Below are 17,212 nucleotides of genomic sequence, written 5' to 3'. Positions count from 1 at the left end.
ACAGGGCTGGGCGTGGTGGCTCACGCCTGTAATCCCAGCACTTTGGGAGGCTGAGGTAGGTGGGCGGATCACCTGCGGTCTGGAGTTTGAGACCAGCCTGGCCAAAATGGCAAAACCCTGTCTCTAGTAAAATATAGAAAATTAGCAGGGCATGGTGGCACATTCCTGTAATCCCAGCTACTTGGGAGGCTGAGGCAGGAGAAATCATTGAACACGGGAGGCGGGGGTTGCAGTGAACTGAGATTGTACCGCTATACTCCATCCTGGGCAACAGAGAGAGACTCTGTCTTAAAAAAATAATAAAAATAAAATAATGCTGCTCTAAAAAATGAATATTGGCTAGGCGCGGTGGCTCACTCCTGTAATCCCAGCACTTTGAGAGGCCGAGGCGGGTGGATCACCTGAGGTCAGGAGTTTGAGACCAGCCTGGCCAACATGGTGAAATCCCATCTCTACTAAAAATAAAAAATTAGCTGGGCATAGTGGCGCGCACCTGTAGTCCCAGCTACTGGGGAGGCTGAGGCAGGAGAATCTCTTGAACCCAGGAGGTGGATGTTGCGGTGAGTTGAGATCACACCACCGCACTCCAGTCTGGGAGGTTGCAGTGAGCCAAGATCGTGCCACCGCACTCCAGCCTGGGCGACAGAGTGAGACTCCGTCTCAAAAAGAAAAAACAAAATATGATTATTAACTTTAAATAAAATTTAAAAAGTGGTAAAGCACAACAAAAAGAAGTGGTAGTTACACATTATTTGCTTTTCTGCTACACTGTATTCCTTGAATTCTTAACAATTTTTGCCTTTCTTTTACAGGTGAAGCCTTGAAAGGAAAGGTCACAGTTCACAAGAATAAGAAAGATCCACGTTCTCTCACCGTGACCCTCACATTGAATAATTCAACTCAAACTTACGGTCTCCAGTGAAAACGCCATAAAAGCACACTACCTTGTATTTAATGTGGGGTAGAGTGAGTCAGCAGGAGGGAGCTGGTTTCATGTGAGCAGACGGATGGATGATGGACCCTTCCCTAATGAGCCTCCTCAATAAGAGAGAAGTTCTTACTGTGGGAATCTGACATAGTTCAGCTGAGGAAGAGAATCAGCTGATCCTCATGGTCTGCCACATAATCATTTTCTTAGAAGTTTGCTCCACCAGATTTAACCAACTATAACTCCCACCTTGAGTTTATCTATATGGAAAATCATTTACATTGGCCTGTATTTGGAAGCAAGATAGTCTTTTGTTTTTAATAAGTTTCTTACTATAAATTTTAAACAGAAATTGGTTATTTGGATGTTTTATTAAACTAGTAACACAGGTAGTACATATTTTATTATGGACTCCTCGGAGGAAGAGTTTTTAATTGTATTATTTGCTAGAAAATCAGGATGTAATAAAGATTAGTGTAAAAAATCTAAAATACGGAAAATAGCTTCAGCCTTCTTATACAAATCATATATGCAGACAGCCTAATTGATTAAGGTTCTCATTTTGTAGTTTCTTCCCTCTTTGTGACTATTCCTTAGCCTTATAGATTTTTAGTACTGCCCAGGAAATCTAATTTCAATACATTTATTCTAGGTTTCATGAAAGTTTTTAAAGATTGGGATAAATATGTACTTATTTACTAATGTATCATCTTTTTCAAACTAGATTTATGTGCAAAGGTTAAACATGTAACTGTTACTATACGGAGCACTCTATAAAGTTGTCATTTACAATTACTGATTCAATTTGAAATGTAGAATGAAAAAGCTTCAATAAAATATATCAAACAACTTATAAAATATTTTTAAAATATTTATATTATAAAAAGTTTCAATAAAATGTATCAAACAACATTATAAAATATTTCAGCTAAGTGTGGGGGCTCATACCTATAATCCCAGCATTTGGGAGGCCAAGGCAGGAAGATCACTTAAGGCCAGGAGTTTGAGACCAGCCTAGGCAACATAGTGAGACCAGGTCTGTACAAAAATTATTTTTAAATTAGCCAGGCATAGTGGTGCATGCCTGTAGTCCTAACTACCTGGGAAGCTGTGGTGAGCAGATTGCTTGAGTCCAGGAGTTGGAAGCTACAGTAAGTCAAGATCGTGCCACTGCACTCCAGCCTGGGTGACAGAGAAAGACTCTCTAAAAAAGTTAATTACCTAAAAGTAAAAATAGGGCCAGGCATGGTGATTCATGCCTAAAATCTCAGCACTTCAGGAGGCCAAGGCAGGAGGATTGTTTAAGGTCAGGAGTTCAAGGCCGGCCTGGGCAACACAGGGAGACTCCATTCTACAAAAAATTAGCCAGGTGTGGCATACACCTGTAGTCCCAGCTACTCTGGAGGCTAAGGCAGGAGGATCCCTTGAGCCCAGGAGGTGAAGGCCACAATGATCACACCACTGCATTCCAAGCCCGGGTGACAGTGTTAGGCCCCATCACTCATTTATCACTCATAAATAGATAAGTTTCAACATATTAAGGCCTTTTGTAAAATCAAAAGCATTTAAAACAAGTCTTACTTAACAAAGGGATTATTTTTAAGAAAATAAGACTTTTAAGGAGAGGCATTCCACATGCCTCCTTTAAATTCAGCATTTGGTTCTTTGTCAAAACAAGACATACACCAGGCAGCTTAACATAGTATTGAGAAGCATTAGCTATGGAGTCAGTGCCTAGGTTCAAATCCTAGCGCCAGCTCTTACTTGCTGTATGATCTTAGTCACTTTCCTTAACTTCTGTCTCCCTCCATGAACATGCCAAATTTATGAGTTAATAAATCAAGAATTTAGATCAGTACCTGGCACACAGAAAACAATATTAGGTGATAGAATCATCATTATCCATTCAAGGATTCCCTTTCCAAAGAATATATAGCACCTACATTAGATCAGTTTAAGAATTGTCATGTTCATCAGATAGTAATTATTGCCCTAGTACATGAATGGGTGAGAAGATTCTGATGGGCATTAATATTTAAAGTGGCAAAATCTGTTTCAACAAGAAATTGTCTTTGGTCTCTTAGAAAACTGGCCTAGCGATGAGGAGGAAAAACCTCTTCAAATGATGGTTTTAAGACCGTAAGTCTTTAGTCTTCCTTCACAAGCATGATTTGCTTTCACTGGGCTAAACCAGTCAGCTCGTTTTCACTATGGATTTGAACTCAGACCATTACTAGAAATTTATGGTGCTGATAACACAGTTTCAACTACTTGCAGTTTTGTCTTGAATGGCTTCCTACACAAATCTGAGTAGGTTAGGGTGATAAATAAGGAGGCCAAAAAGATTTAATGAATTTTTAAAGTAACCAAAAACTATCAGATTTTTTGTTTTCTTTCATTGAAACTGAATACCAAGTATTTCCTATTGTATAAACTTCTTAAAAATTATTTCTCTTCAGAACTCCTGTTAGGTTTCCATCAGATTTCCACCTGGTGACACTTTATTCTCTTCAGGTTATAACTAGCCCAGCTGCAGTTAGTGGATCTTTGTTCATTTCAATTAGCTTTCCAAGGCCAGGACATTCTTACTTGTGTGCCCAAGCATTTTATGAGAACATAAGTGTCCAAATGTTAGCTCTTCAATTAGAATTTCCACCTTCAAGCTGCTGTAAAAAATAAGTACTTTGTAGCCTTTGACAATGATACAGTGTGCTTTTCTGTTGTGACAGATGGGTGTTTATAGCTATCAGTGTACTCTGTTCCAGGGATTTTATTTCCATTAAGAAAATGCATTTTTCCTCTATCTTCTTTTGTGATATTGTGTTTTGTAATGCGTGGGGCTCATCTCAATATGACGGCCATCTATAGCAGAACAGTGGGGTCTGAAGAGAGCACTTCGGAAGGAGTGTTCCCAAGAAACAGACCTCTCAAGGGTATACAGAATGGTCCAATAAGTAGCCATAATGGCTACAGAGCACACTCCATGATTAATCAGGCAGCTGTAGTTTAACTTTGAAACAATCCGTTTGCGTTAGGGAGGAGTGAGAAAGTCTGGTCCTACAGAGTTGTTTTTTGTTGTTGTTTAAATCAATGTGGATTAATCAGTGTAGCCACCTGTGTCCTTCAGCATTCTACCTCTCACTTTTGATGATGATGTAAAATATAACGTGTGATATTGACTTGAGATCAGTCCATAAGAGTCTTACCAGACATGCTCTCATGCTTTCAACAGGGAAATTAAAACAATATGATATGCCACTTTGCTTTTAATGACCATGCCAAAACTGCTAGGCTGTAACATACACCCAAAATATCCAGGTATTCAGATTTTTCTGTGTAGCAGAATAACAAAAACATGTCAGGTTTGCAACACTGTCAGAGTTTCAGCCGCACTTTAAATCATTTGCAGAAATAAATAGTTTAAAAACTTGATGCTATACTATTTATACTATTTCACTCCTTCGAGAGAAACTTGTGGTGAAAGACCTGTTAGGTGAGATACCCGAGGTCAAGCCCTGTCGAATGCAGGGTTGGCAAACTGCAGCCCCGGGGCCGAACCCACCTGCCCCCTGTTTTGGTAAATAAAATTTTATTGAACACAGTCACACTTAATTCATTTTTATACTCTCTGTAACTGCTTTTGTACTATCATGGCAGAGTTCAGTAATTGTGACAGAGACTGCGTGGCCCACAAAGCTGAAAATATTTACCAGCTGTCCCTTTACAGAGAAAGTTTTCCAACTCCTGGCCCTATAAGGCTTGTAATGGTAGCAAGTTACTTATTTGCTGTTACAGCTGTGAGGTGATGATAATAGGGAAGTCAATTCTGAGTCAAACAAATTTAAGTAAGATTCATAATCTGAGGCCGGGCATGGTAGCTCATGCCTGTAGTCCCAGCACTTTGGGAGGCCGAGGCGGGTGGATCCCCTGAGGTCAGGAGTTCGAGACCAGCCTGACCAACATGGTAAAACCATGGCCCTACTAAAAATACAAAATTAGGTGGGTGTGGTGGTGCATGCCTGTAATCCCAGCTACTCAGAAGGCTGGGGCAGGAGAATTGCTTGAACCCAGGAGGCAGAGGTTGCAGTGAGCTGAGATAGCACCACTACCCTCCAGCCTAGGCAACAAGAGCAAAACTCTGTCTCAAAAAAAAAAAAAAAGAAAAAGAAAAAGGAAAAAAAAAAAAAAAGGATGTATAATCTGTATAGAAAACCTACTCAGATGAAGGAATAAATTTGTTTTTAGTTCCAGTCAAGAAAGAAAAGCTACCTTTTGGAGCAGAGATGGCTAATGCCATAGATAAAATATTTCTTCATAGAACTCATTAATGGTCATGGCAGAGAAGATATAAATACACAACAGAACACATAGATTTTGAAAACTATGTTTCTTTTCTTTAATATGGAGCTAAGCAACTGGATATACTCCATTTATGAACATAGGCTTAAACCTAAATTGCTAAAAAAGATACAGCATTTACATGAAACTGATGTTTTGAATTGTAACAATTAGTGCCTTCTATAAAGAGAATTAGTAAAACTGAAACTTTGTAGCTGATTATCAACTCCATTTAAAAAGTTTTAATTAGACCAGAAGAAATCTGCAAACAGAACTTTTGTTTTTGGTTTTGTTTTGAAATAGGGTCTCGCTCTGCCACCCAGGCAGGAGTGCAGGGGCGCTATCTCACTGCATCCTTGACCTCCCAGGGCTCAGGTGACACTCCCACCTTAGCCTCTCTAGTAGCTGGGACTACAGGCATGTGCCACCACACCTGGCTAATTTTTGTATTTTTTGTAGAGATGGGGTTTCACCATGTTGCCCAGGCTGGCCTCCAACTTCGGAGCTCAAGGGATCCGCCCACATCAGCCTCCCAAAGTGCTGGGATTGCAGGCGTGAGCCACCGCTCCCAGCCTAAACAGAACATTTTAAAGCTAGAGATGGTTGACCCCTGCCCATGAGCTACAAAATAACCCAGCTAGTGAATAACTTCTGAGCCTTAAAGAAGGTAATTGCAATGGTCTTCAAGATAGCTCTGGACCCAAAACTATCGACGTTAGGAGAGACAGTGGGGGAAGGACTTAGCAGTTTTAACAAGTCTTGAGATTCCTTAATGCTTTACCTGCTTGGATGTCACCCCAGAACATGGCACTACTGTTGCAGTGATGCATGGGGCCATGGCAAGATATATAAAGTGCCTGCACAGCTATCCACACATGCTTTGTTGACTTGGAGGCTCAGCAGTCTTAAGTCTCTTCATGATTTTGAGTGTTTCCTTGCTATAAAGTTAAACTTTTTCAAGAACGATAAAGGAAACACTTTTTAAATATCTTAGTAATTCATTTGACCTTTCCAATGAAGTTTTCATCTGTTGTCTCACCATCCTGTTTAACACGGAGCTGTTCACATTGTCAGTTCTACAGTGTAGCTAAATGCACACACAAATGTTGCCACTTAGTTGTAATTAAAGTGAAGGTAATCTGATAATAAAGGAGGCAATTAAGTAAATTATAGCATATTTTATGGAATATTATGCATTCAAGAAAAATCAGTATTTCCTCAAGGCAGCGTGGAAAAGTTCATGATAAAAAGATAAAGCAAGATAAGGTTACACTGATTAAAAGAAAAAGTCAACACATGCTAAAATGCTGAAAGAAAAAAGTGTCAGTGATTGGATTATAAATGGCTTTTTCCTCTAATTAAACTATCTATAATGTTGCATAACTTTTGTAAGTTTTTAAAATATATTCTTAAACAAAACTGAGTAGCTGAAATCATTTTGCAAAGTGTTGATATAAGAAATGAACCCACCAGATCACCCCATCAGCTTAGATGGAATGTGGAAGCCCAAAAATTCTGCATACTCTGGCAAGACGCAACCCTCCATCTCTGCCGACAATTCCAGGCTTGAAAACATTGTTTGGAGACCATCAGGACTAATTTCATGATGCCCTTTATTCTTATTAATGCCAATCACCAAGAAGCCCAGGTTTCACAGTTCATTCTGCATCCCCCATTTCTAATCTTCATGCAGTGCCAATATATCCCCATTTTCTAAATAAAATCCTGAGATCATTGCCAAGATCACTGCTTCCCCTGAAGCCTTCTTAAATGGGAGCTATCTTCTCGCGCACCACTCATCGCCCTAGACTTGGCTGTAAGGTGGGAGACTTCTTGTTTTTGGTTGCCAATCATAGACCATTCTCCTTACTTCTACTGCTTTTACATTGTGAATCACTTGTCATCAAGACTGTTAACACCAACCACCTAACCTTGTCAGCATCATCACCCCAACCCCAGGTCACTCACCTCATTCCTGTTTTCTTTCCATTGTTTTGCCTTTAATTTACATACAATAAATTGCACATTTTAATTGCATACTATGATGAGTTTTGACAAATGTATACACCCTTGCAACTGTCACCTCTCCCACCTCCTTAAAAATGTTAGCCCCTAACTCACTGCCCGCACTGCTCCTGCCTAATCAGAGTCAGTATGAGTATCATGTGGATGATCCTTTATTCCCTGACCTTTTGGTTCATTGGCCTCCTTCAGTGATCTTGTCTCCACCTGACCTCAGCCACTCACCCCTCTGGTCACCCTCTAGAATTGGCCATAACCCAGAACTCCAACGCCAGCTTGATCTTAATTTTAAGTATCATTCTCACTACCTATTTTTACAGCTTGCTCTCTTTAGTATCACAAAGCTTTGGGTACTGAGGCTGAGGCCAGCCTCTGTCCCTGTGCCTCATGCCCCACTCCCTTAATTACTCAGATGTTTTGTCAGCATTTCTCCCCTTTCCCCTGCATCATCACCGTTTCCCTCCACTGCTCCCCAATTAGCATACAAATAGGCTATAGTTTCTCCTATCTTGGTTCCACTTCTCTTTCCTGCTACTGCCACATTTCTAGTTTTCCCTTTACACTGAAAACCCTCAAAAAGAATTGTCTGTGTTTACTGCTTTCTCTATTTCCGTTGTTTCACCTATGATTTATATACAATAAGTTGCACACATTTTAATTGTATGAGTTTTGACGAATGTATACACCCTTGCAACCATCACCTCTAGTAATATTTAGAACACTTCCTTCACACCAAAAAGTTTCCTTATGCCGCCTTGCCGTCAACATTTGTCCTCACGTTCCTCCTCAGGCAGACACTAATCTGATTTCTATCAATGGTAAATATGTTTTGCCTGTCTTAGAACTTCATCTAAATGGTGTCTTGGTCCATTTGTGCAACTATAACAATACCACAGACTGGGTAATTTATAAAGAACAGAAATTCATTTTTCTTACAGTTTTGGAGTCTAGGAAGTCCGAGATCAAGGCACCAGCAGGTTTAGTTGTCTGGTGAGGGCTGCTCTCCGCTTCCACGATAGCACCTTGTTGTTGCATCCTCCAGAGGGGAGGAACCCTGTGTCCTCACACAGCAGAAGCGCAGCTGGGCACAGTGGCTCACTCCTGTAATCCCAGAACTTTGGGGAGGCTGAGGCAGGAGGATCGCTTGAGCCCAGGAATTCAAGACCAGCCTGGGCAACAAAGTGAGACCCCTACTCTCTACAAAAATAAAGTTAGCCAGGCATGGTCGCACACACCTGTGGCCCCAGCTACCTGGGAGGCTGAGGCAGGAGAGGGTGTGTTGAGCATAGTAGGTCGAGACTGCATTCAGCCATGTCTGTGCCACAGCACTCCAGCCTGGGTGACAGAGTGGGACCCCGTCTCAAACACAAAAAAGAAGGAGAAGGGCAAGAGGGCCAAAAGTTGTCTGAAGCCCCTTTTATAAGGGCCTTAATCCAATTCAAGAGGGAGCAGCCTCCATTGCCTAATCACCTCTTAAAGGCCCCACCTCTTATTACCATCACATTGGCCATTAAGTTTCAACACCTGTGTTTTGGAGAGGACACATTCAAACCACAGCAAATGGAATCATGCTGTGTATACGCTTGTCTCCAGCTTCACTCAGCATGTTTTTTGAGATTCACCATGTTATGTTTCAGTAGCCCATTCCCTTCTATTACTCAATATTATTCTATATGATAAAAGGAATACCACTTATTTGTTTATCCATTCACCTGCGGGTGAACATTTGGGCTGTTTCCAGGTTTTGGCTGTTATGAATTAAGCTGTTATGAACATTTGTGTGCAAATCTTTCTTGAGCCCACCCTCACCAGGCCCTTACCTCCACCACCCCATTCAAACTACTCTTACCAAGCTCACTAGGGAACTATGTTAATTCCAGTAACCAGTTCTCAACCCTAATTTTACTTGACTTACCAGCAGTATTTTATTCACTTCCTTCTTGAAACACTTTGCTTGCTGTTATGGATTGAATGTTTATATTCTCCCAAAATTTGCTCGGGCATACCTCAGAGATACTGCAGGTTCAGTTCCAAACCACCATAGGAAAGTAAGTCACACACATTTTTTGGTTTCCCAGTGCATGTAAAAGTTATGTTCACACTATACCATTAAGTGTATGATAATTTGCATGATGTCTAAAAAAAGTACAGACCTTAACTTAAAATTACTTTATTGCTAAAAAATGCTGACATAGAGATACGAAGCACATGCTGTTGGAAAAATGGCACCAATAGACTTGCTCGATGCAAAGTTGCCACGAGCTCTCAATTAGTAAAAAAATATATATTTAATAATGTATATAAATTATATACATATATATACAGCAGAAGCACAGCTGGGCACAGTGGCTCACTCCTGTAATCCCAGAACTTTGGGGAGGCTGAGGCAGGAGGATCGCTTGAGCCCAGGAGTTCAAAACTCAAGTATAGACTCAAGTATATACACACACACACACACACACACACACACACACACACACATATATACACAGTATCTTTGGAGTGCAATAAAGTGAAGCACAACAAAACGAAGTATGCCTGTATGTTGAAATCCTAACCCTCAATGTGATGGTATTAGGAGGGGGATGGCCTTTGAGAAACAAAAGGTTGCACCCTCATGAATGAGATTAGTGTCCTTAAAGAGCTCTCTTGCCTTCTTTCTGCCAAGTGAGGACACAATGAGAAGTCAGTGGTCTACAACCTGAAAGAGAACCCTAACCAGAACCCAGCCAGAACCCAATCCATGCTGGCATCGTGATCTTGTACTTTCAGCCTCTAGATGGTGAGAAATAAATTTCTGTTGTTTCTAAGTCACCCAGTGTAGAGTACTTTGTTACAACAGCCTGAACTAAGACACTTGGCTTTCCCCGCTCTCCTCCCTCCTCCTTGGTCGTCTTCAGTTTCCCTTGTTCTTCCTCATCTCCTCACCTTTAACATGTTGGCACCTTAGTCCTGGGATCTCTTTTCTGTCCCTCCCTTGGGGATTTCATCCAGTCTTACAGCTTTAAATACCTAGATACTGATGACTCCTAGAGGTATTTATCCATCCATCTATCTTCCAGGGCAGTCTCCTGAGTATAACTGTGTACATGGCATCTCTCCTTGGATGTCTAACGGGCATCTCAAACTTTGCATAGTCAAAGCTGAATTTCCAATCTTTCCTCAAACCCTGTCCCTGCTGTCTTCCTCCATCTCACTGAATGGACTCCATCTTTCAGTAGCTCAGGCCAGAAATGGTAAAGTCATCCTTGACTTCTTTCACACCATATCCAAACTGGTTAACAACTCTAGGATCTGCCTTCAAAATTCATCCAGAACCAGAGTATTTCCCACTACCTATTAGTGCCAACCTGGTCCAAACCATCGTCTTCCACCTAGATCATTGATTCTCAAAGGTAATGCACAGACTCTGGCAGTTCCCAAAAACCCTTGCTGGCAGTCACGAGAGAAAAACTATTTTTGGCATAGTACTAACACATTGTTTGCTTTTTCACTGTATCAACATTGGCACTGATGGTGCAACAACAATGGAAGGTAAACTTGCTGGCTCCTTAGCGCAGATCAAGGCACCAAACTATACTAATGGTCATTGCATTCTTTTGTTTGTTTGTTTGTTCGTTTGTTTGAGACAGAGTTCAGCTCTTGTTGCCCAGCTGGAATGCAGTGGTGAGATCTCACCTCTCCACAACTTCCGCCTCCCAGATTCAAGTGATTGTCCTGCCTCAGCCTCCCGAGTAGCTGAGATCACAGGCATGCGCCATCATATTCGGCTGCATTGCATTCTTTATTACCACATACTCTCTAAAATATCCTTGATAAGCTGGACACAGTGGCATGTGCCTGTAGTCCCAGTTACGTAGGAGACAGACTGGAAGGATCTCTTGAGCCCAGGAATTTGAATCCAGCCTGGGCAATAGAGCAAGATCTTGTCTCAAAAAAATAAAAGAAAGAAAAGAAAAGAAAAATTCTTGGCTGGGTGAGTTGACTCAGGCCTGTAATCCCAGAGCTTCAGGAGGCTGAGGTGGGTGGATCATCTGAGGTCAGGAGTTTGAGACCAGCCTGGCCAACATGGTGGAACCCCGTCTCTACTAAAAATACAAAAATTAGCCGGGCATGGTGGCTCACACCTGTAGTCGCAGCTACTCGGGAGGCTGAGGCATGAGAATCACTTGAACCCAGGAGGCAGAGGTTGCAGTGAGCTGAGATTGCACCACGGCACTCCAGCCTGGGCAATACAGCGAGACTCCATCTCAAAAAAAAAAAAAAAGAGAGAGAGAGAAAAGAAAAGAAAAACTATTGATGAAGCTGTAAAACAAAACAAAACAAAAAACTAATTTTTTTAAATTCTGAACCTTGAATATATATCTTTTCAAAATTCTGTGTGATACTAATAAAGCACTTCTGTTGCATCCCGAAATATAATGTTTGCCTTGAAGAAAAGCACTTATGCAATTGAACTGTGAGCTACACTAGACACATTTTTTTATGGAACATCATTTTTACTTGAAAGAATCACTGACAGACAAACCATGGCAGACATTTTTCTGCAAAAGAAAAAAGTGAGCTTATCACTTAAAGTAAGACAACTAGCAGTATTTGTTACTAATGATAAAATTCAAGCTTTCAGGCTAAAATATGAATTTTAGAAAATACGTAATTTTCTACTGTGAACTTGAGGCTTCCCAATTTTTAGATTTTGAGATTAGTGGTAATAAGAAATATGATTTTTTTATATTGTAGAACAAAATTGTCAACATTTGGAAGATCTGCATAACCCAGTGATCTATATTTCCCCCAAAATGGATGATCTTACAAATATTCATTCAGTGGGCAAGATAAACCACTGGATTTGAATGTAACAACACAAAAATTTACTGATGTGATTTCAGATTCCACATTGCACCTGACGTTTGTAAGGGTAAACTGAGGCTGGAGCCAAACCGGGAACAAAGACCCGAGGCAAATGGCAGTGAGAATAGCCTTTTATTAGGGCTTGCGGCTAGGTTCCTAAGTCTGCGGGTGTGTACAAGGGTGAAGGGAGTCTTTAACAAAAGGCCTGCTATGCCGGGTAACGCCGCCTCTTTCTAATAAGAAAATGGGGCGACATGTTCATCTGACTGCTTTCTGCTGGTATGGGTCATCGTGGGGTTCTTCCGAGGTCGGAACTCGGGTATAGGGGTGGAGCAGCATCTGATTGAAAGTGACCTGGGAGACTTATTTCATGTGGTCCTGGATGAAGCGGAGGACACAGGGAGCTATGAGCAGTAAGAAGCCAATGATTAGTAAGGGGCTTAGGAAGGGTAGGACCCAGCCATTCATGGACGACTGCCACCACCCAAATGGAGACTCTAATCCTGAGGTTTTTTTGTGGCGTCCTTCTTGGACTTTTTCCAGAGTGAGGAGGTTGGTTTCTACTAGTCCTGACTCATTGATGTAGTAGCAGCATTCTTCATTAAGGAACATACAGGTCCTGTCTTTGTCAGCCGTAAGGAGGTTGAGTGCTCTGTGATTCTGGGCTGCCACCTGGGCCACTGAGGTGATCTGTCATTGGAGGGAAGCCAGGGGTTCTGCCAAAGCTTCGATTGCTACCTGTAATCGAGCTGAAAGGTCTTGAGACAATCAGACAGAATGAGTTAAGGCTTCAGTTCCAAGGCCAGAGGCCACAAGGGATGCAGCTAAGGAGACTCCAATCATTAACGGAAGGAATACTGCTCTTGCCTGGCGGGGGCAGGCAAGGGGCAGAAGAGAGGATAGTTCAGCTTCACTGTAGAGGGTGAGGCTGGGAACTAGGGAGATGGGAACGCATAGAGTAGTGTCGGAAACCTTGAGAGTTTTTGACAGGGTGGAGTTGCACCAAAAATACCCGCCTGGGGGGGCAGTGAGATTTGGAGCTGCCGATCCTGTCCGGTTGCACCAGGAAGCATTAAGGGTGGAGTAGCAAAAGGGGAGTTGTTGTCTAAGCGGGTCTTGGAACAAAGGAACTTCCCCCAGGGCTTGGCTGGGAAGGGGAAAGGAGGGGGTTAGGTTAGAGGAGTTAAAAGGGCTAGGTAAAGGTACCGCAACCAGTGGGGGCTTATTCAAGGCTGCACACAAGAAACAACAAGAGATGTTGTGTACCTCGGCCATGTGTACCACCTGAGCCCCTTCCCTGACTAAGGTTAGCCAGGAAAAAGGGTTGCTGCTGTCTTGAGGCTTGCTGCCTGGGCTAGAGCTGAGATGGCTTCCTCCTGTTGTCTGATGTCAGAGGCCAGGCTGACAAGGCTGCTAAAACAGTCCAAGTCAGCTGGGAAGAAATATGAGTGTCTGGATCTTCCAATGTAAAAGCAAACAGAAAGTGGCAGTCTGGGTGTAGAGGGAGGGTAAAGAAGGCATCCTTCAGGTCAAGGACAGTGAAATGGGTGGTGTCAGGGGGAATGTGCGAGAGGAGTGTATATGGATTAGGAACAACTGGAAAGGTAGGGACTACTGCCTCATTAATGAGGCGTAGGTCCTGTATGAGACGATAGGCCCCAGAGCTTTTCTGTACAGGCAGGATAGGAGTATTGCATGGTGAGTTGGCTGGAATTAGAATATGCTGTTGGAGCAGGCATGTAATGATAGGTTTTAATCCCTGTCGATGTTCAAGGGAGATGGGGAACTGAGGTCTAGAAGGGAACTTGGAAGGGTCTTTTAGCCGGATGTGGACCGGAGTGTGGTGCTGGGCAATGATCGGGGTGGAGGTGTCCCACACCTCAGGGTTAATGGGGACTGGAAACGGGAGTGGGGGCTCAGCCTGGCGGGGTTCGTCAGGTGAGAGGAGGGGGAAGAGGAATGCAAGGTGTGGGGAGGGGTTGGGTCGGAAGTGAACTGAGGCCCCTAGCTTGGAGAGGAGATCTCGTCCTAACAAGGGGACTGGGCACGAAGGAATGATAAGAAATGAGTGTGAGAAGAGGCAGCCATCCAGGCGGCAAGACAGAGGAGGAGTCTGGCGGTAGGTGGAGGGAGTGCCGTCAATTCCCATGACTGTGACAGTGGAGGGGTGGCTGGGGCCACTGAAGGAAGGCAAAACAGAGTAGGTAGCCCCCGTGTCCATAAGGAAGGATATGGACTTACCCGCTACCTGGAGCATGACCCTGGGCTTGGCGAGAGCGAGAGGGGTCCCCGAGTCTGGGCCTCTTCAATCTTCGTTGGTGTCGAGGAGCTGGAAGGCGCCTCCAATACCTGGAGGAGGGTCGTCACGTGGAGGCACAGTGACCATCCTTAGGTCGGGGCAGTCTGACTTCCAGTCGCCCATCTGCCAACAGTTCGGACAGGGGCGAGTTGGCTCCTTTGGGTTAGGGCACTGCCTGGCCCAAAGGCCGTTGTTGCCGCACTTGAAGCAGGCGCCAGATGGCGCTCGGGTAATACCTCCTTTCTGGGAGCTCCTGGAGCCGGCTGGCCTTAGGGCTGCTACCAAGGCCTGGGTTTGGAGTTGCACCTTCTGTTTTAGCCTGGCCTGTCGTTGGGCCTCAGCTGCTTCCTCCCTGGAGTTGTAGACCTTGAAGGCCAGTTTGACTAAATCCTGGATGGGAGTTTGAGGGCCTTCCTCTGCCTTTTTAAACTTTTTTTGGATATCGGGGGCTGACTGAGAAATTAAATATGAGGCCAAGACGGTCCCCCCTGCGGGGGAGGCAGGGTCAAGGCGGGTGTACTGAATAAGTGCCTCAGTCAGCCGGATAAGAAAAACAGCCGGATTTTCATCTGTGCCTTAGACTACCTCCTTTAGTTTTTTAAAATTGACTGACTTATTGGAGGCTGCCTGCATGCCAGCAAGAAGGCACTGGACCATCATATCTCGGCGGTGGCGGCCTGCCTGACCAACCTGCTAGTCCTAGTTGGGCTCGGCTGAGGGCACCGCCTCAGTGCCAACTGGCATGGCGTGGTCAGTTAAATGAGCCTGGTCAGCGTGCTGCCGGCTGCTGCTAGAATACGCTCCCGTTCCTCAGGGGATAGGGTTGAGGTCATAACGACATGGGGATCATGCCAGATGAGGTCATACTCCTGGCACAGGTATCTAAACTTTTTGAAATACTGAGTGGGGTTGGCCAAGAAAGAGCCTACACACTCTTCAATCTTAGACAGGTCTGCCAGCAAAAACAGCACATGGACCCGGACTATTCCTTCGGCGCCTGCCACCTCTCACAAGGGACACAGGAGGTCGGTTCTGGACCACCTAGGTGCTGAGACAGGTGAGGAAGGGGAGGAGGTGGAGGTAAGGGAGACAGAATCTGTCAGGTTTGGCGAGGGCACAGGAGGGGTGGAAGGGAGGGGTGGCGCTGACGAGGACGGGGATAATGGCGGGTCAGGGTAAGGAGAAGGTTGGGTGGGAGACCGAAGGGGTGGCCAGGATAGGGTGTCAGGAGGCTCAGAAAAAGAGGAGGAATCATCCCTCTCCTTGCTTGAGGGAAGAGACTTTGCGAGTAGGACCTGAGCTAACGAGCATTGAGCACAGAGATCTGGGTGAGAACGCAAGTCCTAAAAGGCTTGAACATAGGGTATCTCATACCATCTGCCTAGTCTCTTGCAGAAGTTGGTCAGATATGTGAGGATGTTAAAGTCTAGAGTGCCTTCTGCAGGCCACCGAGACTGATTTTCCAATTTATACTGCGGTCATGCTACTGTGCAGAAGAAAATGAGCCGCTTTTGTTTTAGGTCTTGGCTGAGACTTAAAGTCTGGAAATTAGCCAAGAGGCACCTCAGAGGGGATTTTCGGTTTGGTTTGGACTGGGTAGTTCCCATGGTCCTAAGGCGGGCAGTCCAGCGGCAATGGGAGTGTCCTCTCACTGCCACGCGAGTGCGGGGTTGGTGGCTTCCGGGGAGGTTGGACGTCTCCTAGTCCCCGGTACCAAGGTCACAGTTGACTGGAGAGAGCCCCTGACGCGGCCGCGTGTTTCGAACAGGGACTCCCGGAGGGAGCCTTCAGGACAGGGGGAAAACTTAGCCAGCAGTGATCGAATTGAGTCTTGGATTTGGTGAAACGGCTCCTGGCTCGGAAAGGAGGTCCTGGCTCAGGGAGAGGAGAGCCTGCCCGACCTGGCAGGGGTCCGGGGAGGAGGGTCTCCTTCCGGGTTTCGGCACCAAATGTAAGGGTAAACTGAGGCTGGAGCCAAACCAGGAACAAAGACACAAGGCAAATGGCAGTGAGAATAGCCTTTTATTAGGGCTTGCGGGCTAGGTTCCTCGGTCCAAAGGCATGGGCCAAGGAAGTCGCACTGAGGGAGAAGGGTAGGAGCTTTTTATAGCCCGAGAGGTAGGGAAGCTGGTTGTGCAAACAGGGCCTGGGGGGTCTTGAAACTAGTAGGGTGGGAGTTGAGTAAAGGTCATGAGGAAGGGGTCTTTGGAAACTGTCAACCGAAACTGCTGTTTACAAACTTGTGGAATGCAGGTGAGCTGTGGGTCATGGGGGAGTGTGGTTGCCCAGCTGGAACTCTGACGCATGTAAGTCTGTGGGTGTGCACAAGGGTGAAGGGAGTCTTTAACAAAAGGCCTGCTATGCCGGGTAATGCCGTCATGTTGGGTCTAGATTCCTGCCTAACAACGTTGAAGAAACTACTTGTCAAGTTCTGGTTTAGTATTGAAGAGGACTATTGGTGTGATGCCATATTTTCTTCCTAAACTTCAACTAAAACAACTTACTGTTCACAGACTGAAGGCAGAAGCAGCTATGAGAAACCAGCTGGGTTCTACTAAACAAGACAATAGAGATTTGTAAAAATGCTAAACACCACCATTATTTTCATTAAATATTTTTTTAAAAATAGGCTGGGTGTGGTGGTTCACACCTGTAATCTCAACACTTTGGGAGACCAAGGTGGGAGGATCACTTGAGCCCAGGAGTTAAAGACCAGCCTGGACAATATGGCGAGACCCCATCCCTACAAAAATAATTTTTTTAATTAGCTCCAT

At 44.3% G+C, this 17,212-nt stretch overlaps 1 protein-coding gene across 2 annotated transcripts in view; it reads left to right on the top strand.

Annotated features, from left to right (window-relative positions):
- The window catches only part of PRMT3 (protein arginine methyltransferase 3), a 128,817-nt gene extending 127,029 nt beyond the window's left edge, over nucleotides 1–1,788 (top strand). For both annotated transcript variants that reach the window (XM_050755397.1, XM_050755398.1), the window contains one exon: nucleotides 813–1,788. In XM_050755397.1, the coding sequence (XP_050611354.1) occupies nucleotides 813–922 (110 nt within the window). In that variant the 3' untranslated portion in view covers nucleotides 923–1,788. The remainder of the gene's footprint in view (nucleotides 1–812) is intronic.
- The last annotated feature ends 15,424 nt before the right edge of the window (nucleotides 1,789–17,212 follow it).

The sequence above is a fragment of the Macaca thibetana genome, chromosome 14, assembly GCF_024542745.1.
Source record: "Macaca thibetana thibetana isolate TM-01 chromosome 14, ASM2454274v1, whole genome shotgun sequence".
Classification (NCBI taxonomy): Eukaryota; Metazoa; Chordata; class Mammalia; order Primates; family Cercopithecidae; genus Macaca; species Macaca thibetana.
This window is presented reverse-complemented; position numbering and strand designations above follow the sequence as displayed.